Consider the following 24,138-nt stretch of genomic DNA (forward strand, 5'->3'; position numbering starts at 1 on the left):
TCACCAAGAATATTATAAGGGGTCATCACAACAATGGTAATTCTGGAATCCTATGTAATTATCATAAGGCTGTTTTTGGAGCAAACAGAATAAAGGCTGACATTTTAAACCAGAAGCTGCTATACTTCATTCCAAATGTTCAAGGTTATGCACCTAGAAAGGACCTCTGACACTTGATTCCCATGGCAGCCAGTGGACTGGACTAAAGCCCTGTTACCGGGAGACACACATCACTGGAAGTGACTGCACAACAAGGAGCTCAGAAGTGAGTGTCACAAGCGGTTAAATGTCAGATGTGCACCGAGAAGGGGTGCAATGGTGTTCGTTAAGAATGAGGAAGGAGGAACAGACAAGTCATGCGGGGGAGGAGGAGTGAGGTAAGAAAACTTAGAGATAAAAGAGAGGGAGTGAGGAGGAAGAAGTGGCGGATAACAAGGGGATTGCAGCGGGGTCAGGGAAGGAGAGATTAAATAGTACAACGTAAAAGAGGTAGATATCCGAGCCACGGCATTGACCGAGGAGAGGCAGGCCACAGGGAACCGGGGGGGGGAAGATATAGGGGGTGGCGCCTGACGGAGGGAGGTAGTAGCTAGGCAGGGAGGGGGAGTCCCAGCAGAGCTCACATTGAGCGGAATAAGGAAGCGGCGTTAAACCGGGGACCCCCGCCCAGGACCCGACGGCCAGCACCTGAGAGCCTCCAGCGAGCCTGACAGGTGAGACGATGGGGTTGGTGGAGGGGAAGGTTTGGAAGAGGCGCCGGCGCGAAGGGAAAAACTTTCCGGTGCTGATTGAGAGAGTTTCGGTGGCGGTGTGGGGGGGGAGTATTCGGTGAAGGGAAGGTGAAAGGGGCGAGGAGCAGGCTAAAGAGAGGGGAGGGAGAGCAGCGGGCCGGGTGGCGGGCACTGGACTTAAGGGGTCACGAGAAGTGAATAGGTGGGAGAAGTGAATAGGTAGTGACGGCTGGAATGACTTGTTAGTGGATGCAGAATGGGCTGGCTGGGAGTGAGTGGATGACGCGGGAGGAGTAGGCAGTGAGCAGATACATGGAGTGAGTGAGGGGTATTGTAACGCTGGGGGTGTATTTATTATTATCTTGTATTTATATAGCGCCAACAATCTACGCAGCGCTTCAGGGGGTATGACAAGACGAGAATTGACAGACTAAAACAAACCGATACATTTCAATGTGTATTGGCATTACTAGCCAGAGTGTATCTGCTATGTGACACACACTGCTGTCATCATATTGTTTCTCTTTATTGGCAGCAAAAATAAATAAGTAATTTGTTAGTCAAAGAGCTGACAATCTAAAACTGTGATTTGCCATTCGGCGGTTATATATAAAGCAGTAAAAGCCAAATCCAGAAACACTGCTGGCTTTCTGTTTTTTGTCTACAGGATATTTATACAACCCATGTTTCCACATTTAAATCACACAGATATATCGGGGTCGGTCATAGAACACTTCATGCTTCATATCAGGCTCACTTTTCCATAGAGCTCATAGGGACGGACTCTTTTTGTTTTTAAAGAAAGTGATGAATGATCTAAAAAAAAGTGTACAGGCTGATGTACTAAGAGGTTTCTACCCACAAGAAGGTCCAATCTTTGTTTCTTTACCAGAATCCTAGATGGTTCTATAATGACTTCACTAACTATATACATGTTAAGGAAATAAATGCCGGAACTGGCTCGTTCAAGTGTATATTTACAATAGGGGATGGTGTTGATCGTTAGTGATCACTCACGCAATGTATGCGGTCTAATCTAGATGCTACAGATGCTGGTACTAATTTCAGGATTAAGTAGTTAAGCATATAATTATTATGCAGTGTGTGATTTTTCTGCAGAATGAATGTCTTTCACATGTAGCATTAAATGGAGTAGTATGTAAAGGTTTTGACTCTTGTTTTGTGATCCTCACCCAAACCCTAATGTATGTAGGAGACTAGTATTAAACCAACTGACACATAATTTAGCACTTAATGAACATTCGTCACCATCGTGTCTTTGTTGCTGATTCGACTCTTAAAAGTTCCAGGAATTTCATTGTATTTCTGCTTGTGAGCCAACAGCACAAAAAGGTCACAGCTGGGTTCACATCTTGGGCGCGATGTATAGGGTGAAGAAGAATGCGTGCCACCGGTGTCTCAATTACCTGGCATGGCAGCCCCCAGTGGAACAAACAGTCCATGGAAACATATAACTTAAAGGCAAAAAAGGAAAAAATGAGCCCATCTAGTCTTCTTGGCTTTCCTGATTTAAAGACCTTATATAGTCCTACAAACCAATCACCGTTTCAGTAGCCCTGCTTAGAACTCTCTCCAGAAAATCCATATCCTTCTGGTGATGGGGTCTCCAGAACCGTAGAATACTCTAGATGAGGTCTCACCAGAGATCTGTGAAGCGCTACTTTATAACCACCAAGTATTGACAATTTGTGTGTTGTAAATTTCCCAAGGACCTGTTCTATCATTGCCCAGGGGATCGCTAGCCCTCTCTTTCATTTATTTTATTCTAACAACACAAAATGGTATGCCTGCCAATTTAAAATGATATCTGTAGGTGATAACTGTGAGTTCAAGCAGGGTGCTCCTCACCTTTTGTTTCTGTAGGTCCAACCTGTTAGGCAATACACTACTTATAACGCTGTGTAATAGGATGGTGCAATATAAATCAAGACATGACTGTGACTGTACTTAAAATTATCCAGAAATCCATTGTTAAGGTATTCTTAACAATACCCGTTTCTCATGTTTAGAACATAATTTTTTCCAGCTCTACTTCTGATTGGCTGCTGAACTTGTGTCATAGGAATTGTTTGTAACTGTCACAGAAGGAGGAGGTCTGGATTTGTGACACTTTTGTGCTTTTGCATAATGATGTCAATGACAGTGTGAGATATACTATTAAAGGGACAGTATTGTGCCGCATAAAGAATGCATACTTAAGTACTAAATACTTCTCTTTAAGCAATCAATGGGAGCAAGCCAGCGCTAGAGCTGCTCAGCAGTGAGTATAGTCAAACACATCTCCTGAAAGCCAAGTAGCTGGGTGCAGAATACTGGTTAAAACCAGATTTCAGCAATCCTTTCTGTCTGTTAATGCCTTTCTCTGTTAATATGATAACCATATTAAACACATTGTAGAACATCACCTGTCATCATAGATTGTAGTTGTACAGAATTAAGGCCGTTATGAATGTTACAGGGGCAATGTTGTGTCCCACCAGCGATGAATTACTTTGTAAGTACCTTAACATACATTGTTTTACTGGGAAGAAGAAAGAATCAATCTGTATGGAACTCCCAGGCAAGCCAGCGCTAGAGCTGTCTGGTGGTGAATATCTCGCATACCCGCATTTCTAAGCAATGGTTAATGTGTCTCCTGCAACGCAAAGAGCTGTGGGAGATAGAGGAAAAGACCAAATGCCTAGTGGACTTGTGAATTCGGATACATATAAGTTAAATTTTTAAACAAAATTTCATCAATTTACATGAATGTCCGAAAGTGTGAAGGGACCCAAATGAAACAAACAAAAATGAAGCTGAGAGCACCACATTTTCGTTTGGGTTTTCACTGTCTCTCAATACTCTGCTTCTTCTCTTGCCTCTTCTTGTTCTTCTGCCTTCTTTCATCATCTGCTTCTCCCTGTGTCTTTTTTCCTCGTAGGCTTCTCTGTGAACCCGGCTGTCCCTGCAACTCCTGCCTTCTGCTGAAGTACTCCGAGAGATCAGAATAACGAAGACGGATTTAGGGAGAAAAGGAGGTGCAGAAACGCTTCTCTTTTTCCATAAATCCAACTTCATTGTTCTGGCCTCTAAATGTGAATTTGATCACTAGTATTGACAAATGAAGGGTTTAAACCCCATTTCTAATACAAATATCTATAGCACAAGACTAATTAAATTCCCATTCCTAAGATTTCATGTTGCTTTGTTGGTGTTCTCATTGTTTGTTATTATTTTTCTTTATTTGATGTGAATTTCTGACTACAATCGCTGTCTATTAACCCCTCAGTAACCAAGAGTTGTACACACATTTTATCCTCAAAAAAGTTCATTTGTTGTTTGTTCAACAAATAATCTCCTTTTAATATTTAATGCACTCTTTCCAATTTGTTTTTCACAACAGAGCTTTCTACAGATATCTTTATCTCATCATTTAGCATGGAAAATCAAGTAATTGGCAAAAAAAAGCTTTTTACAGTTTTCTATAATTGATACAACTAATGTAGCTTCTAAATACCCAATGATAGTTTCACCCCATTAGCCTTTGTTGCTCCAGAGATAAAACTAAACTGATCACAGTAATAAACTGAAATCAGAACAGATCAGATTACCCTAAAGGATTAAAAACGGGATGTAATTTTTTTTTCTCCTCTCTAACCCATCCCCCACTAACCATGTTCATAAAAAAAGGCAGGGTGAAAAGGAGAATTTACATGTGATTAGCGTGACATTGCTTTTGGCTTCCATGGGAGAAGCGTGTCATCCGATTATGTAACAGTGTATTTAAAGTTACTTAAAAATCATTAGGGCGTTCAGGGCTGCCATCAGGAATTTTGGGGCCCAGTACAGATGTGTGTACCCTGCATCAGCACCATAACCCCTCTGAGACCGCTTCTCTTTCCCAGTTCCTTATTTCAATTTTCCTGTTCCCCCAGTGTCCATACCATCTTCAGTGTCCATCCCCACCTTAGTGGTTTTACCCCCCTGTTTCCCTACAGATCTGCCTTCCTCCCAACCTCCAGTGTCTCTACCCCTTTGTCCATCTTGTCCGTACCCCTCTGCCCCCCTCCTGTGTCTGTACCTCTCCAGTTCCCATACACCTCTGCTCCCTCCCTGCCCCTCAGTGTCAGCACAACGCTGTTAAAGACCCTTGACTGGCATCTTGAGATAACCTTTCTCATCCGGCTGCCAGCATGTTTATACACATTGTGCGTGCAACAAGCAAGAAATGTAGGCACAGAGGGGTAGGGCAAATGTGCTGCATGAGGGCCCCCCCCCAAGGCTTGGCCCCTTACAGCTCTACCCCCGATGCCTGCCCTGACAGCGTGCAATGTCATTATGGATGTGGAGAGTTAACCATTCTTTATACGATCACATTTTCGCTTACCAAAGTCATTGTTAGTGCATTCCTACCTTCATGGATTACCGGTGGTCTTAGGTTTTCAAACTGATTGAGGCTGAAGCTTCTGCTTCTTCAGGAAACAAAAAGTCCCTTTGTACATAATATAACAAATAGCAAAAGGAGTGAAATATTCCTTACCTAAGGTAAATACCTGGGGTAAATATAATATAATATTTTGCTTATTTATTTTACTGAAATGAAGTATTTAATTGCTGCCTCGGGTCAAGTGCCCCACACTCTCACAAAGATGTTGAGAACCGCTAATCTAGAATAGCATCTGTTATTCTCGTTAAAGATTATTAGTTTGCAAACATAAAGGGTTAAACTGTTATGATCTGTGATGTAAAAACCTCATGGATGCAGTAATATTGGTTTGTTTACACTGTCTATACATTCTCGGGATCATTTATATAAACATTCATGTTGTATTGCTGCAAAGGTATAAGGGTTCAGATATTTGTTTAAAGCAGAGATCTTTTAGAGAACAAAAATGCATTTAAAGAAAAAAATACTTGCTGTGAACCAGCCTATTGGGGCAGGGAAAATGATTTATTCATTTTGGTAATTCCAGAATAATAATCATAAATGTGTCGCTTTTCACATTCGTTTAGTTGTGTAGACATGAAATGTAGTTTACCTAAAGACACGTCATGATCAGAAGACCCGTTACTGGAATTCTTATCTCTACTCATTTTCAGATTTTCATTATTACTCAAAGAAAATTTCGACCAGTTTAGGCTGCGTTTTCTGCAGCGACTATTGTGTATTGCTGCCTTAAGGGGTTGCGTGGTCTCTAACTTTCCTGACTACCGGCAGCCCTATGGTTTTTCTCAAATAGGATGTGGATTTGTATTGTGAAATGCTACTGGGCCCTTAAAACTTTCTTTGTGCTCCAACCCAGGGGTCAACAAATTGGTTTGGATTTAGGAGCCAGCCAAAAAAAGTTAGGGGACAGCTTTTTTTCTTTGTTCCCCAATAATATTTTTATTTTCCTATATTACCCAACTTGACGTCTGGGATTTGTCAAGCCTTGCCATGCACTAACATACGTTTTACACACACACATTCTCACATTCTGTGCTTATGTACACCCGTGCTAACACTATACAGTAATACACACACGCTAACACTAAATGCTGACATACAGTATGTCATTAGCATTAGTGTGTAACATAAACACCATACATGCTGGCCCCGCACCCTGGCTAACACTATAAGTACATGTTGATCCCTGCTATGACCTCATTATGTGGATCACTGAGGTCAATGGGCATTGTTTGTCGGTTGTCACTAAAGGACCACAGTTCTAGCCTTATGTTGTAGAGCCTATGGATAGAGATGAATTTGAGTTTATTGTGATATAATTATATAATATTCAGTTTTGCTTAAAGAAGGCACACACTCCATCCCCTGTATCAGATATGGTCATGTCATACAGTTCTTTTGTCAATAATGCACATTAACCAACATCTGCAGCCACAATTCTCCACTTGTTGAGGGACAGGCATTAGTCTCCTTGTAGAAGCCTTCAAAACAAAAACATGTAAACTATGTTATTTTTGTATAAAGGAGTCTTTTATTTATGGCATGCAAAAAAAACTGATTCAACTAATATGACTATTCTATTGCCTCTTGGGTAGCAGAAGAAACTGCATAGTCAGCTGACTAGTTCAGCAGGTTCATTTAGATGATGGACCCGATGTATCATTAGGATGTGTAACTGAATATAGGCATTCAATATAACTGAACAATCTGCCCTGTAAATTCCTCAATCTCCCCTCATCTAACTCGTGATTTCCCAAATACCAGTGGATTCAATTGTCTTCGTGTACAGATAACACTATTCTCAGGCTTAACCGCAATTCCCAACTTCTTTACCGTGAAAACAATATTTTAACCCAATATTCCTCTCTGTCGACATAGATGCTGTCTTCTGTGCTTAAAACGCAAGTTTCCAGTATGCTAAAATGCATACTGAATTACAAAGAAGGTCCATAAATAGGTAATTGATAACAATAAAAACCTTATATCTCTGGAATTTAAGCAAAAAAGCAGATCAAACTAAAACTACGCAGTATGGGATGAGTTTTATCTATTTAAAATGAGCCCTTGGTAAATCTGCCCCGATGAACCATAAGCAGATCTGTTAACATGTAAAGTATTTACATACATAGAGAGGCAAATAGATTTTGTGTAAAGTCTCTCCTAATAGCCCAACCTGGCTCTTTAGAGCCTAGCTTGTTGACTCAAACTATTCCTGTGGCACTAGCCGGGGTTCTGTAACACCAGAACTGGTGTAGGGTTGGTGCCCTTCTTCTCATGCTAAGAATTCCCATTTACTGTTGGTAGAGCTGCTGGTGGAAGGATATTGGTCATCCTCACCCTCCCCCAGTCATTGCACCCATGTAAGTAACCCCTCACACTCAACACAATATTAGTTTGGCTCATAATTTGCACTGGAAGCACTTTGTACATGATGTTTCTACTTCTTAAATGCAGAAGTTTTGGTCGTTTTTATTTTGTTGCTTAATGCTTTTCAAAAGTGGCCGTTACAAGTGATGTGTAACAACTGGTTAGGTCACAATCACAAGACAAACCTACTATATTTGTGGATTTCACCGCGTACCCAATCCATGTGTCGCAAGCTCATTCCATAAGTTCTCAGACCTGGTAATATTGGAGGGCAGCATTTTATGATATAAAATAACCAACGGGAGTCTCTGGATCAATGTAATCAGACAGCAATCCGTCAACTAGGCCTAGGGTTGCAGTCTCCCAGTCTCCTCTTGGGCAGTTGGCCCCATGAGGACCTTTGTTCAATGTGCTGTTTACCAGGTAGATCTCTGATCTCCTCAGCCAGCCCATTTACAGTTTGGAAAACTGTGCCAAACCAGCACAGCCTCCATGGGATACATTAAAAGGTGCGCTACGGTGACGGCGGCTGCTGAGGAGGGGCCCGAGGTAAAAACTCAACTGGAAGATCCGTTGTTTTGAGTGATCAACCTGCACCAGTGAAAGGGCCTTGTGTTGGTATCCTCAAAAGGTGCATTGTACTGTTTTATCCTCTGATCTTTGCAATTTATGACACTGCTCTTTATTTCCAATAAATTGCACTAAAATGTGAAAACATTATAACGTTATCATTAACTCTAAACATTTGGTTTGTCATCTTTTCAGCGCTTTATACTTCTCAGAAAGCGTGGTTAACCTAAGGCTTGCTAGCTTTAATTAGGATAAGTCCATCCTAAGAGAGTCCATGCTGACTTCTTCTCTGCCATCAGTATGGACTCTTAGGATGGACCTACCCTACTCATGTTCATGAAAGGGTAAGACTTAACAAGCAAGTTATCCAGAAAAACACTTCCCGCTAATATATTTAGCCGATGCTTTGGTGTTTCTACTGTTAAAGAGCCCCAAGCTTCTTTTCCAGTCTTGAGTTCATGTAGTTGATGTGATTCTAAAAGAGCAAGTGGAGGCTTGAAATCAGCCTCCTGCTTGCAACCCTGTAAGTGGAGCTATGTTCTAGTTTGACCGGTTTGTGCAGTGCTATTGGTCTCACTTTGTTGGTAAAGGACAAGTAGCAGAATATCTCTATTGTTGTTACTATTGATTTACTCTTCCACACCCGTCTTTATTTTTAACCCATTAACTGCTGGGGGTGTCCCTTTACATTGAAAAAAGGAGATGATCGCTAAACCTCCCTATGAAGCCTGAAAGTGTAATTTTGCCGTTACATTGAAGCAATTGCTCTGCCACATGTAATTGACACTTAAGAAGCCAATCTCATAAAAGTGAGGCGCCAACGCGGGAATTGAGATGATTTATTATGTTTGTTTTTCCCTGTAAATATATTTAGCGTTTGCAGAAAATAACTGTTCCGTGTTCATTTTAAGTCCATTTGTCATTTTAACGCTTACTCTTTATTGCCTTTTGCATGAATGGTAATTACAGTGCTGTTGCTACGCCAACACATAAACTAAAAAAAGAATGGAAAATTTAAAATAGTTTGTTATTCCAGCCGTTGTCCTTAAGACGAAAAGAAGTCTTCTAAAGCGGCCGCAGCTGTACAGAGCTCTAGGATAATTGATGCAAACCTGTAATAAAGGATATGCGAGTGATACGATCTAACACAGGCTTTGGGTCCATGATTTCTTCCAGTTGGCTCCTTTAATATCTTATTTGTCCTCTTTACTCCTGAAACTTGCATTAACAGATTTGCATAAGTAAACATTGGATGCTTGTTTGGATAGGAATGCCTAATCATGCATGGAAAAAGTGAGTTCCTGGCTAAATGAGAGGGGTCCAGCTTCTAAAGGCTGATGCCAAGGCAGTTCAAGGCCGAATACGGAGCTAAAGGCTGGCTTCAGCCGCAGGGTGGATGTGGTCTGGAGGCTGTGACTGATCGTTTATTGAGCAATCCTAAAAAATGTACTCGGATGCAAGTAGGACAGCTCTTGGTTAATGAACAAATATAGTTATACAGATTTCAGGGTACACATACTGCTGTGCAAACCCCATATCTCACCCTGCCCCTCCTTCAGAAGAATACTTCTTGGTTACTTATTGGTTATTTGTTAGTGATTCTTGAATCTGACAGGTGGACTTTGGAGCCCTTATGAACTGGAACACTATGTCTTTCTTCTGCTAAAACACACTCTACCAGATTTATGATGTTATGGAAATGGTATCTATACTTATATACTAATTTAAACACATGGCAGTTGTGCACGCACTATGTACACACTATGTCTGCATGTGCCTTGCGCATATTGATCTACCTTTATAAAATATATTGACTGAGGAATGGGGCTGGCAGGGTGGCACCAGTTTTAGGACCACCTGCCCACCTTACCCAATGAGCCACCTTGTGGTGCTCAGCTACTGAACTTTGCAAGGAGGCTATGTGAGATCTGCAATGGATGTCTTTGCACAGACCCTCATTGATTTTACTGCTCCCCGGGTTATATCAGAGGATCTCCCCATCTGTCCCATGGTCCCCGCTGCCTGAAAAAATCATGACTGTGGGGTAGCTACATGGGACAGTGCCCAAAAAAAAAAATGTCTTTTGAAAAACCAAAACCAAGCCACTTGGGAGGTATGCATTCCATTTGAGACTAAAAATAAATTAAATGAGCAATCGAGTATATATTGTATTAGTTTAGATTATATGAGATTATATTATTATATGTAACTGTTGATGGATAAGTGTTAACATTATCCATCAACATAGTACACTTCTAGCTACACCCTTTCCATTTGTGTATACAGTATGAATGTGTATGTGTGATATATATATATATATATATATATATATATCTAGTTGAAAGAATAGTTATATTTTACCTGCAGCCATATACAAACATAAGACTACCAGGGGGTAGCTTGAAGTTGTACATTTGCTCTTTGTTTAGGATACAAAACTCCTGTGTTCCAAGATCTGTTATAAAATGGTCTTTGTTGGTTATTTGCAGCAGGGTCTGTTTGAGAGCGAATGAAGGGCATACTGAAGTTTATAAAACTGATTGAACAATTCCTTGTAGAAAATACTGTAAGTACCAGTTTGTGCCAGAAAGGGAATCTTCTAGTCTGGTTTTGGAAAATGCAGGCTTTATCCAGCAGAAGCATAGTTTGACAACAACAGTGGTATTTATTATACACGCTGCCCAGTCAACCAAGTATGTGTGCATTAATACATAAGGATACAACTATGTTGATTGTTATTTCTTAGCTCCTTGAGAGCATAATAGTACGTCCTGATAGAGCACCTGTTGGGGTCAAAGGAAATATTGTGTCCTGCCCTGTTTTGGTGTGGCAGGGGCATTTAAATTAACCGAGAGTGGTGTATGAGTGTCAAAGTGTGAATTGTATAGCTGCCACACACCCTCTCTTTCTGTCTCTCTCACACAAACACACACAACATGCTGCTTTCAAGCACCAGCAACACTGCACTGCTCAGCGCTTTCCCTTTCCTCCAGCCTCGCACTTGGTCCTGGTGAAGGAGCGCCTGCACTCTTCTGTAGGCTGCCTGCATCAATGCGGAAGGGACAATTCAAATGCAGTTGCAGAGCAAAGTAATACAAACTCCCACAGGGTCACACATGCTGGCATAGGTATAGCAGGGCACAGGGTATGGGTAGTGTTTATTTGTTCATTTGGTCTTGCAGAAAATACAGCTCTTTGCACTTCTTATGGTACTGCCTGTGTAGGCATTTCTTGACTTTAGCAGCTTGGTCAAGTTGTAGAATAATTTACTCTAGAGCTTCCGGCTCAGCGTCCAAGTATATCCTTAGAGGACAATCCAGGAAGGAAAACAAATACTAATTGCCTTTCACTTGGAAGGAGAGGAAATTCGCCTGGCTGAGGCACAAGTTCCAAGGAGCACATCTTCCGTTTCAATCTTCTACTTAACCTTCTCACAGCGGGAGGGAGAGGGCAGCGTGTACACGGACTTCCCCTCCTAACACCTGCTGTTTGTACATACATGTGTGTGTAATACGTGTACAGGATGCAGCGACAACAGGAAAAAAAGAGAACCTTGATAAAAGTAATTTAAAACAACAGTTCACTAAACTTTTCGAGATTTTACTGTGCGTTATTAAGCACCATATCTGGTGATTTTTATTTTCTTCAAGAAGCGAACAAACCCTCACAGATTTAACCATGCATTGTGCAGTGTCTACTAATCTCTTGCTGGAGAGGCATGTATAATTCATAATGCATTGCTCTGTTGGTGAAATGAAACAGTTTATTAACCACCACGGGAACATTTCCTGCCGCTGTAGAACGGAATGTGAATGGAAAGTCGGTAAAAAATATAGATTTTTTTTTTCCATATGCCTGATGTTAAAATGGTGGGAATTTCCTACCATTTTGTTGTTAGTATCACAGAAAAAATACTTCCAAAGTATTGTGCTGTTTTTCTAGTTCTAGTTTCTGCATAATACAATGTTTTCAGGCAGCTGCATATTAGTCATTTTTTGCTCTAGCTGTTATTTTAACACAATCTACTAAACAAACACCCTGATTTCTTATCGTATTGCCTGTGGTAAACAATGGAATGGCTCAGTCTTAATCACCTAGCTTGACACGCTGTCGCAATACATTTTATTTATGCATTTCCATAAAGCACCAGCTCAGGGTGGTGTTTGAGCAGGGAAAGTCATCCAAAATATCACACAACTGACCGTTGCAGCAGCCTGCAGGTCCTTAAATAAAGGAATGTTAAGTAAAATGAAATAAATCGGGTCTTTGTCTGTACTAGCCTATATCAGTTTTTTTTTTTTCTTGAGACGCTTCCTTTATAGGTACCCAGGAATAAAATGATACAACATGTTAAAATACTTTATTTTATGCACATGACTGCGTGCCGCCTTTATGGTATAGTTAAGGCTATAACTGCCCCCTCCACTACATTACAACACATCCTTTCCGCCTCGCTCATGTCTCTGAGTGAAACTTTATGAAACTGAAACAGCCTGAAGCTTTTGGTTAACAGTCAAGTTGCCAGTTGAGTTAAATGGTAACTCGACTGATGTGACTCAACTTCAGCTGCAAGCGCCTGCGATTTTATGTACAGTAGATTTGTTTGGCCACGTGATACACTTACCCCCAGTCAGCTCCAACAGGAACCCCTGATTAAAATGGCACCACCTGCCATTAATTGCTTCAAGAGTAGGGGAGCTGCAGCTTCTCCCTAAACAAAGTGTGCATATTAACGAACGCATAAAGTACCCTAATATGCATTCTTTTTTGTGCTGTGGTGTGGAAAATTACTTTCCCCTTTAACCCCTTTAGTACCATATGGACATACGGGTAAGTCCTAAATAGCAGTGGCAAGATGCCCATTGGTATGTACCAGCACATAGTAGCTTTATTGCAGCGGCAGGAGGTAACGGCGCTTGGCATCAACATTGTTACATAAGGAATGCCTGATGGGGCGATGGGGCATTCCCTTCTGGTAGGCATCGCTGATAATGCCCACTGGAAGGTCACAGAAGGACAGGATAGACCCAGGAGCCTTGCTTGCTGATAACAGTGTTATCAGTGCAAAGGTAAATAAAAAATGAAACGTAACCGAACAAAACAAAGCCCTGACATCTCCCTAGCACTACATGTAAGTCAGAATTATGAAAAATACTACCCTATTGGGTACTATGTAAGGATGGATGTGGCGCTCTAGAAACATAAAAAGTGTGGGGGGAATAAATTGTTCATCAGTGGCACCTACCGTGTAGAAGAAATTAATCCCTCCCCATCCTACGGCATAGTGGATGGGAGTTATGGGGTGCAGGGGCCCATGCCTAACCCCGCAGGGGCGTACTTACACCCTCCTCTGAACCCAGGGCGGGAAGCACTTGCAGGCCTCCCTTTGGTTTACTGAAGGTCTTACATTTATTTTATTTCCTTGTATGTGGGCAGATTACAGCCACATTGAAAATTTGCACACAAAAAACCCCCAGCCATTTTCTATCTTAGCAAGAACAGCTATTATTGGCCAAATTATGTTTGTGTGTACACGAAGGCATTGACCTTTTTTCCTCTGCATGGTGGTTACGGGTGCTATGAAGAAAGAGCCTTTGTTTTGTATATCCAGCTAGGAGCAAGCAGGCGCATGGCCCAAAATACAGGGAGCAGGCAGCACCCCAATATTATCTGGTCTTGTCCCAGCCGAGTTATGAAGTTTAACCGTTTGTGTGATGTTATCCGTTAATGGTTAAATGGTTAACTTTTTTTTAAGGCATACTGCTGCCTGAGAACCAGGGTTCCTTTTCTCTTAACTTGCATCTAAAGTTACCAATTGTCCCATCATGTTGGTTGTTCTGTGGTTCTGTTTTGTAAGAGTGGATGAGGACAGGTCGTTAGATGCTAATTGGGCCACATCAAGAGACTGATCTCGCTTCTCTTTCAAAATTTGAACTCCAAATATTTCCAAAACTGAATCACCACGAAACTACATGTGGTTTATGCTAAAAGCTGTGGCGACTACACCTTAGTGTGTTTGCAAAGATGACCAGTAGATGGCAATATATTCCTTTTTGATTGGATTAACATACAGCAGGTTCCGATGCAACGCTTTACTTGTGCTAGGCATGGGCACCCGCAGGATTTTTATTGGGGGGGGTGGTATTTTACCTCCTCCCTATTCCCTACCTTTGTTGTCAAAGGAGAGCGGTTTCCTGGTTGGAGACAAATGTTGAGCATTAATAGGAAATATTATATGATCATAGTGGTAGTAACTAACAGACCAGCATGTATTTGTGCAATATGAGAACTTTAACATACCATAGCTGGGGTGGTAAACATTAGCCACGACTACCTCTGTCTACAATTCCAGTAATGGCTCACTGTATATCACGGGAGCTACAGTCAACAACAAAAACATTAGTGCGTAGTGTAGGCCACCACAACCCCAGTCTATAACTTCTCATGAAGATCCGCTAGCAATATGGCTGCCTGAACGTTATTGTAGATGCAGTCAACAAAATGTAGTGTTTGTGCTGTAGCCCTCCTTATACCCAATATACTGCTACCAGCTACAGTTCCCATAATAATCATCCAGCAATGTTACTTGCTCAACATCATGAGTTGCGGTCAAGAAAACATAATATTGTGTAGCTCTGGGACGCACAACAAACATTCTAAGGTATTTAAAAAATGAGGTTAGTAAAAAAGGGACAAAAAAGACCTGAAGCCAAAATTGGACATTTCATATGATCTGTCAACCAAATAGATGGCTGAGAATCCAAAGCTGTGCATTCCGCTGTTTCAACATCTCTAATATTAACTAACCCTAGCTGCACTACATGTTTGACCTTAACTACTCTGTGTCTGCAGCATGCAAACTGTGAAGGGGAAGAGACCAGACCAAACCACTCTGACAACAGGGGGTGTGCAGAATTAAATAAAAGCTTTTTTTGCTACATTCCCCCTGATTACCAGTTGTTTTTCTGCTCTCTATGTCTAGTTAACCTAGTCTAGTCAGCCTATTGTTGGTCTTGCTGCTGCTCCAGTGGCATGTGCCCCCTCTCACCCCGCTCTGGATGCCCATAATGCTGCCAGGTGTCATGTATCCATGGCTCCTTAAAGCTGCTACCTAACTTTTAAGCCAAACTTGCATTGATCCCTAAAGACATACGCTACTTGGCTTCTAAAAAAGATAAACTAGCTCGTATGTTCTGCATAGCGTGTCCAGCCTTGTCAGAGCATATTATTGTTTAGCACCAGTGCGCTTACCACACGTATCTCACCTACAATTCACTGCTTAGCAAATAAAAACCCTTACTTTTGTGAGGTTACCTCCTGTTGAGTAGACTGAGATGTTTATGGTAGAACTGGTCATTCTATGTTGTGTATTTCTGTCAATTAATACATAAAATTTATGAGGTCATTATGTAAAAGAAAAAAGAAATTGGGCAGAAAAAAAATGGCTATTAAAATATAACTTTCATTAAAATTATGCTAAAATGGATCCTAAGGCTCATGAAACTTATTTTAACATAATTAATCTAGCTAAATCTTTTTAAGTGATCTACTTAGATACCAATGTAATGTATGCTAGCTGTAGTTCTTACTTTAAATAGGAGCTCATTGATAAAACTTTCCGATGCATGATTTGAATGAATGTACCCGTCTCCCTACCTACCAATCTGTTTAAAAACATGGTTTATGAGTGATCTGTACAAAGTTACAATTCTAACTAGATTAGCATGGAGCAGATTTCAGGCTGTTCATTCATAATTGTACAATGAGTAGGGACGTGTTTCGCCTGTGTGTCTTCTTTGGAATTATTTTGGCAATGTGAGATATAGTTTTAATAAAATTATTACAAGGCATATTTTAATAGTTTAATTTTTTTCCTGCCCAATTTTTTTTTCAATATCTAGGGTTATCCCCTATGGAAAACTCAGGGTTGTAAATCGGGAACCCTTGCCCCTCATTATGTAAAAGACGCTAGCCCCCTAATGCACATTAATAACCGGTAATGGATTGATGAGCTACCATAATTATCCAGGTTCTGAATAGCACAGTTGCTGAACTCCTGTATTCCTGCGCTGTTTGTTTAGCGATAATATAAACTATGGACACTTTATTCTTGCAGATTTAAAGCAGATGTTTGACAATCCATTAGGAACGAGTCCAGAGTAAACAGTTGTAGTTACCTGGTTCTGGAACTTTTGCTCTTATTGCCCTGCAATCTCTAAAATGCTTCTTTTATTTCCCTCGAAGGAGCTGGAATGTTCACAGAAAGCAGATTATGTCCCAAACAGCAGAAAACCAAATGTTTTTCTTTTGAGATGTTCCCTTCCTTTTAAGACACCTGTTTGACTTGTTCTTGTCTCCTTTATTGGGTAATTCAATTAAGTTCGTCATTAATCTTTAGAACGTCTACTGAAATAACCTATCCCAGCAGGTATCTGGCCTTCTCTTCCTGTTTGAAAGCTTGTCTAACAGCTTTGGAAATCTTTGTAACATGCTTGTCGATGTCTTCTTCACCACCAATGCTATTTTTAACCCCTTAATGACAAAGCACGTACATGTACGGGCTCAAAATGCATTGTTTTCAATGGGTTTAGGGACCGCCCATTGTCCTTAAGGGGTTAAGAACGAATATATTTTCCCAAACTACAAGACAAACATGGTATATCCTTATAATCTCGCCACGTTGCTCCTAGTTGCTCCTGCTCATTAGGATCATTAGGTCTCCCTGGGGTACTGACTCTGCCAAAGGTCTCTTGGGAAAGGAATTCAAAAGGTTCTGCCATTATAATCAGCAGCTGGGCATAGGCTTAAACTGGTTACGTGTATAGATCAGTGCCAGGAATTGTGTTGGGGTTATAGAGACAGATGGAATAATACATTAATTAAATAATGGAGGGAGGGGTGAGATAAATTCAGAGAAAAAATATAGTATACATAAAATCAAATTACAATCTCTTAAAATATTGCTATCCGCAGCGGTTAATTCTGATACCCTAACGCGTTTCACCATAAAGCTTCATCAGAGAGTAGACGATGGATAATCTAGAACAACCTTATTTGCTTAAGATGTTGTATTCCCCCGGTAGAAGGAAGTAGTCGTATCTGTATTTTGGACATTTGTTCTTGTTTTTTATATTCTACAGAAGAATGATTGTTTCTGTTGCTCCAAGGAAGTAGTCTGGTAGTAAATAGATCAGATTGTTTCTTGAAGATCCAAAGTATTTCAGGGATAGCTCCGATATGGTGTGTGTGTCAGGACTAGGTGGTAAGCTTAAAGAGGACTTCTTTCATACACTTTGTCATTGTCGGTATCAATGTTGACGGTGTGTTTTGTTTCAGATGGACCCAGTAAACATTATATGCAGGCATGGAAGTTGCCGATGTAGGCCATCTTGAAATATTTGTGTTAAATTCTGTTTAAAAAAAAAAAACACGTTGAGCTGATGCTTTATGGTTGCTGAATGACTCTTATGAGAGGTTTGTTTCCTATGTAATGTGATACGAGGGCATCCAAGTGGCCAGAAAGTTTCAACCTGCGCATTTCGCTGCTGCTAGCAACAATCAGGCATCCTATATAATGCTGGAGGGTATCCAGGCAACGCGTGAAATATCACTGTTTAAAAGATAGTACCAAAAAGTAAAAGTATTTTACCATTTTTACCGTAAGCAAGTAACTTATGTTAACCATTTATGATTCTCTATTACAGGCTGCACGATGGCTCCGTTCCTGCGTATCTCTTTTATCGCCTATGAACTTGGCCCTGTGCCAAATCAGTCTGAGATATTGCAGCCCTTTTGTGCGGTGAAGGTGAAGGAGTCACTCACCACAGGTATGAAATTCATTTATGAAATGGTTAATTTTGGTCCTGTCACCGTAGAGGTGCGGATAACACTCAGGTGCGGCTCGTCTCTTACATGTAGCTAGGAAGGTTGAAGAAGCCGGGGTGTGTCGTAGTTGCCCTCAGAAAGGTTTCCTAACCATTTAGGTCTCTGCTGTGTGGCAGGGCTGTGATGCATCACTACGCTGCTGGCAGATCTTCCCTAATAAAGAAATCTCAAGGTACCCAGAGAGCTCTAGCACATCCCTGGAGCAGGAGGGCGATACACCTTGGCACTGGCCCATAAGAATAGAACCCACTTGATTTCGCCAAGTTTCTGAAAGTTATTAAAGTTATATAACCTCATCAATGAACTCCTAAAAATGCTGTATTTGTAGTGGTTTGCAGAAATATGCGATTAATGGAGTGCACGTGTATATATATATATATATATATATATATATATATATATATATATATATATATATATATATATATATATATATATATATATATATATATATATATATATATATATATAAAATAAAAATTGTATGTAAAGAGATATATATATATATCATTGTGGATGTTAATGGATCTCCCCACAGAGAGAGGTAAAACTTTAGTGCAGAAGAAGCCCACCATGTATCCAGACTGGAAGTCCGCATTTGACGCTCATATCCATGAGGGTCGGGTGATACAGATAGTGTTGATGAAGGCACCTGAGGACCCCCTGTCTGAGGCCACTGTGGGGGTCTCCGTTCTGGCTGAACAATGCAAGAAGGGGAATGGCAAATCCGAGTTCTGGGTAAGATGATACATTTAAGGCTTTGAGTTAACACTTTTTATATATATTTTACAACAAATGAGTTGGTAAAAAAAAATAAATGGCATTGTATTCTGTGACTTGTATTCTGTGGTTTGTACTTGGGTTTTGATTTCACTCATTTTGATTTGTCTATGTAGCTTGATCTGCAGCCTCAGGCCAAAGTACTGGTGTCGGTGCAGTACTTCTTGGAAGACTCAGGTATGTCCTCTCTGGCTTCCTTGTGAACATGCGCAAATGTGGGGCTTGTGATTGCTTTGTGGTGTTTTCTGGAAGCCTCTCTTGCTCTGAGATGTACACAGACTGTTCTCTTGCTGAAGTTCACACCTTGCTGTTGCCTGGACTCGGGTGTGAAAATGTGAGCGGCCAGAGAAGCTGTTGGCACACCACTGGAAATTAACACTTTAGCTGCTGAATGGGACATTGCTGTGAAAATGTGTCATTTTCTTCTTTTTTTTGTGTTTGTACTTAATCTGATGCAATATTTTCATTGAAAAGGCATGTAGAAGTGCATGTTTTTTTTTTTTCGTTTGTTTTGTTTTTTTTTGTTACCTACTGTGTAAGAAATTTTATTTGGCCCCATTTATCAATGGATCAGAAAACACCTTTTATATTATTGACTATGCATAATGAAGGGCCAATCACGGCTAAGTTTCTCCAATGGGAAATACTGAAATCGATTTGAATGTCATCCTCAAGGAGTTTTTATAAAGTGTAGAAGATAAATTGTTTCATCCCCATGCAGCCAGCATGCAAATTCACATTATAGTGCAGCTGTAAATGTACGAGGGGTGATTGATATATTGTGACCAACAACGTATAATCCAGTTATTTCCTCATGGGGAGGCAGGGATTATGACCCGTTATTTTATTCATCATTAATCCTCTTTTATTGCTCTGAACGCCAAAAGAAACAGACCAAGCCAGCTGGTATAGAGGTGATTCATACCTGTCCTTTTTTTCCTATTTCCTGTTCTTCTTCATAACATTACAAATGCCGTCCCTGCATTATTATTACGTATACATTTAAGCTTTGGAGGCAGAAAGGTAACAGTCATGTAATCTAATTTGGCGAATCTTTCTATCAGACATATATTCATTTTATCTACAGTACTATTAACAACAATATTATACTACAGTATTCTCAAACTTTCCTCCCACAGTTTTCTTCTTCTTACACATCCAGTTTGGAAGAGAGTTCAGTGTTAGTGTGTGTGTGTGTGTGTGTGCCCTGTATAATAAATATATAACACCCTTATTAATCTATTACACACACACATTCTTGCTTCTCAACTGCCCTCCCTTCCTCTTAGTGCCTCTCTTCTCTCCTCCCTCAAACACATCAGTGAGTTTCACATGTACGCTGAGCAGATCTTTGCACCGTACGTTGTGTTTATGAAGAGCGCGGTTCCCGAGTCGCTGTGCTTGGACGTCTCTGTATCATGCAGAGCTCTTTGTCTGCACGCTGGAGGGGTTAGTGCTCTGGATCTGGTCATGCTTGTGGGCAGTTTGTTGAGACATGTATGTATGATGGCGGTATTTCTGTTGTGTGAATGCATATTGTCCGCTTGTGTGTGTGTGTGTTTTGGGGGTGATCTTGTGTTTTTTTGAATTTGTGATTACTTTGTGTTGTTGAATTTTGTGTGACAGCCTCGCTATTATGTGTGATTGTGTATGAAATGCGTCATAATAAAAGTAATGCTTGTTTACAGACAGGTAATGAGATGTTGCAATGTTGATTATTGCTTAGAGTCTTGTGAGGTTGCGGTGGGCTGTTTATTCTGATACGTAGGACAAAACAAGGACTTTTTGTCGGTGCTGCATTCGACTGCCATCCTTTTTGAGACACAGTTTATTTCTCCTTTTCATCAGGTATAAACCAATCTATTTTATTAATCTCATCTGTTTATCTTTTTTATCTTTAGATTGTAAGCAGTCAGTCAGAGATGATGAGGGCCTCGTGACAATAAACAGAAGAAGAGGAGCCATCAAACAGGCCAAAATACACTACGTCAAGAACCATGAGTTTATCGCCATATTTTTTAATCAGCCAACCTTCTGCTCTGTCTGCAAGGATTTTGTATGGTGAGAAGATAGTGGTCAATATGGCCTTGGTATACATTAATAACCCTTGCACTATATATTAATGTATAAGTTGTGAAAACTTAAAGCTAATTAATTACCAGTATGCGGCAGCATTTCTCCTCGTCATAGGGTCCAGTTTAACTGACCTCTTACATTTTGCTTCGCAGGGGCTTGAACAAGCAGGGCTACAAATGTAGACGTGAGTATATTTGTGTTACTAACCTGCATGTAGTATTTGATTGCTGGGAAGAGTTCAGAATTCAGTGACATTAGTCATAGTTCCTTCCTGCCATATTCTTGTAGCTCTGGATACCTCAGGTGTTAGGTTATTTTGGTATGGGGAACTGTACAGAAGGGTATATAGAATACTTGCAAAGAAGCAAAACTGCACACCAAATATATAGTTTAACTATATACATTTTTGTATTCAAGTATCAAAAAAATATTATTTTAATAAGTTAATGAGAAACAGCCCCAGTATATAAACAATCTATCAATATGTCAAAAAAAATACGTATCAAAATTATGTCATAGTGTCCACATGTATGTAACTATTAGTTATCACATCTTCTCCTTTAAAGATAATGTTTGTAGGAAAAAATAAAAAAAAATCATCAATCCAATGAAGAATTTAAATAATTGATCTGACTGATTTGTCATTTATTCACAATCAATGATGATCAAGGTGATAAATTAATTCCTTTCTCTCAATAGTAAAAAAGCCGAATTAGTCCAGTCAATCAAGGATCATTAATTTAATCTAGAGTAATTCATTGAGAAGTCTTCAAATATTAATATCAAAAATATATGCATAATTAATTTATCTAATTAATCCCAAACATAGAAACATGATTGTTAGATATGTGATTCCTCCTGCTTGATTCATCCCAATAGTAACGGTACATAAAATCCGCTAGATTCCAAACGCCACAGAGATTAAATGTAATGGAAAGATCTCGCCAATAGCGGCATATGTTCATATTTGAAGCGGGGAGTCCTGCTGAAAATATTTAATCTCGCTATATGCTCGAATATTGTTTCAATGCCAGAATAGACACCGGGCCAACATATTATGTAGTTGGTGAGATCTCTCCATTGCATTAAACCCTGTGGCGTTTTGAATCTTTACCGTGTGAAAGAATCAGCTCTGTACTGGTTAACACTGGGATGATCCAAGCTCGAAGCATCATATATCTAACAGTTATTTTTATACTTTTGTTTTCTCTTGATTAATTACATCAATGAATTATACATATTTTTATTGATATTATTAATGGAATTTTGAAGACTTCTCAATGAACTGCTGTAGATTAAATTAATCATCCTTGACTATTTCAGCTAATCATATTTTTTTTTTTTTTTACTATTGAGAGAATGGAATTAATTTATCACCTTGATCATCCTTGATTGTGAATATATGACAAATCAGTCAAATTGATGACTTTTATTTTTTTTTACAATCATTATCTTTAAAGGAGAAGATGAGATGACTAATAGATACATTACATATGGACACTATGACATCATATACCTTTCTTATATTGTCATGTGATCCCATTTTATATTTTTGTCCTTTTTTCTTTCTTTTGCATATTGGTGGATTGACCATATACAAATATATTGGGGTTGTTACTAACTTATTAAAACAATATTTTTTTGATACTTGAATCAAATTTATTATATTAAAACTACATTTGATGTAAGCATTTCCTTCCTTCCAAGCATTCTGTAGAATTGTAAAATATCCTATTTTGGTGACCATTTAGATCGGTCAGTCATCAAACAGATTTTGTCTATTAACGGATGTAGCTATACAGTATGTCTGTATCTGCGAGACCAAACGTTAAATAGCATTGATAAAATAAGCAGTGTATACGTGTCAGAAACTTGCCTTATCTTACTTTAGGATGGAAAATTGATCAGATCAGTTTGCTACAAATCTATAATTCCTTTACTTACTAAATATGTTCAAAATAATTGGTTATTGACACAAAAAGCACAAACATTTTCAAAAACATTACTGAAAGAGCTTTCTCCTTTTGTAGTGGTTAATGTTCTTTTTAGAAACCTTTTGGAGTAGTCTTGGGGGAAAAATAAAACCGCATCTTAGATCTAGTATGTTTTTTTTTTTTATTTATTTATTTTTTTACCTTTTTCTGATTTGCTCTACAAGTAAAAGCCTTCAAATGTTTTCCTTTGTGGTAGAAGTAATAGGATGAGGTTATGGAAGCAGAGGAAAATGATCTGACAGAGAAATGCACTGGGTCTGACTTTCTTTTACTAAATATCACTTGTGGTTTATTAGTCTGCCCAGCGTCTGTATCTTCAGTCCTTCCCTCTCCTATTATTTGTTTAAAGTTCTCTCTATGCTCTTAAATCTGGCTGTCTCCATACGAGTACCATGTTTCTTCACCGTTTTATTTCATTGCCCTTCACGAAGGAGGGCTGCCAGAATCCAGGACACATTTGACATTCTACAAACTTTATATTTACTGTTCAAACCTCGTAAAGGGAGCATAGAAAGAATCCAGTCATTATTCAAAAGGTCCTTAAAATGTTGGTCACCCCCTGGTGGCTAAACATGAAATTAAAGTACAACACGCATGATCACTTCAGTTAGTAGTCCAAACTGTTTAGACCAGGGTAGCTCAGATGGGGGCATTTCATCACTTGTTAGTACTTGAAACATCTTGTGATCCTGGACCCGCTGTTTACTTGGATCCAAATTCCTTTTTATTGTCTTCAGAATGCAATGCCGCGATACACAAGAAATGCATCGACAAGATCATTGGCAGGTGTACAGGCACCGCTACAAACAGCCGGGACACCATGGTAAGTTTCCCTCTCCCTGTAACGAATGCACCGGTTTGCTTTCCCTTATAGATCTTAATTTGTGGACAGGGCAGGTAATCGGTTTGAAACAAAGCTGTAACTGTGTGTGAAGAAAAGAATCCTGAATCTTAAACCATTCTAGAATGGGTGATACTCAATCACAACTTAAGTGGTGTTCTTTCAGGGCTGTTTTCTAAAACAACAATTAGCAGGTGACACATTTTTGGGTCAATACGTATTGGTTTAGCTTCCCCGCTTGGTCACTGATGTCTCGCTCAAGACTGCTGCGTGCGAAGTTCCGCAAAGGAATCCCTAGCCGGATTACTTGAAAAGGCTCTGTTGTATTTCAACTGTTCCCCTTTCAGAGTTTTCCTAAAAGGATCAGGGTTGACGGATATGACCAAAAAAATCAGTCCTTAGGCTTTGCTCCACTCCAGTGCTGTAAAAATAAACCAGGTCAATCCT

At 39.8% G+C, this 24,138-nt stretch overlaps 1 protein-coding gene across 2 annotated transcripts in view; it reads left to right on the plus strand.

Moving 5' to 3' along the window:
• Positions 1–248: 248 nt before the first annotated feature.
• The window catches only part of PRKCD (protein kinase C delta), a 30,591-nt gene continuing 6,701 nt past the window's right edge, over positions 249–24,138 (plus strand). Inside the window, exons 1-7 of one of the 2 annotated variants that reach the window (XM_053469368.1) lie at positions 249–377; positions 17,820–17,942; positions 18,539–18,738; positions 18,897–18,957; positions 20,682–20,841; positions 21,009–21,040; positions 23,588–23,673. In XM_053469368.1, the coding sequence (XP_053325343.1) occupies positions 17,828–17,942; positions 18,539–18,738; positions 18,897–18,957; positions 20,682–20,841; positions 21,009–21,040; positions 23,588–23,673 (654 nt within the window). In that variant the 5' untranslated portion in view covers positions 249–377; positions 17,820–17,827. Of the gene's footprint in view, positions 378–442; positions 714–17,819; positions 17,943–18,538; positions 18,739–18,896; positions 18,958–20,681; positions 20,842–21,008; positions 21,041–23,587; positions 23,674–24,138 lie in introns of those variants that run through there. The other variant, XM_053469367.1, reaches the window with a different exon arrangement.

This window comes from Spea bombifrons, chromosome 6, assembly GCF_027358695.1.
Source record: "Spea bombifrons isolate aSpeBom1 chromosome 6, aSpeBom1.2.pri, whole genome shotgun sequence".
Classification (NCBI taxonomy): domain Eukaryota; kingdom Metazoa; phylum Chordata; class Amphibia; order Anura; family Pelobatidae; genus Spea; species Spea bombifrons.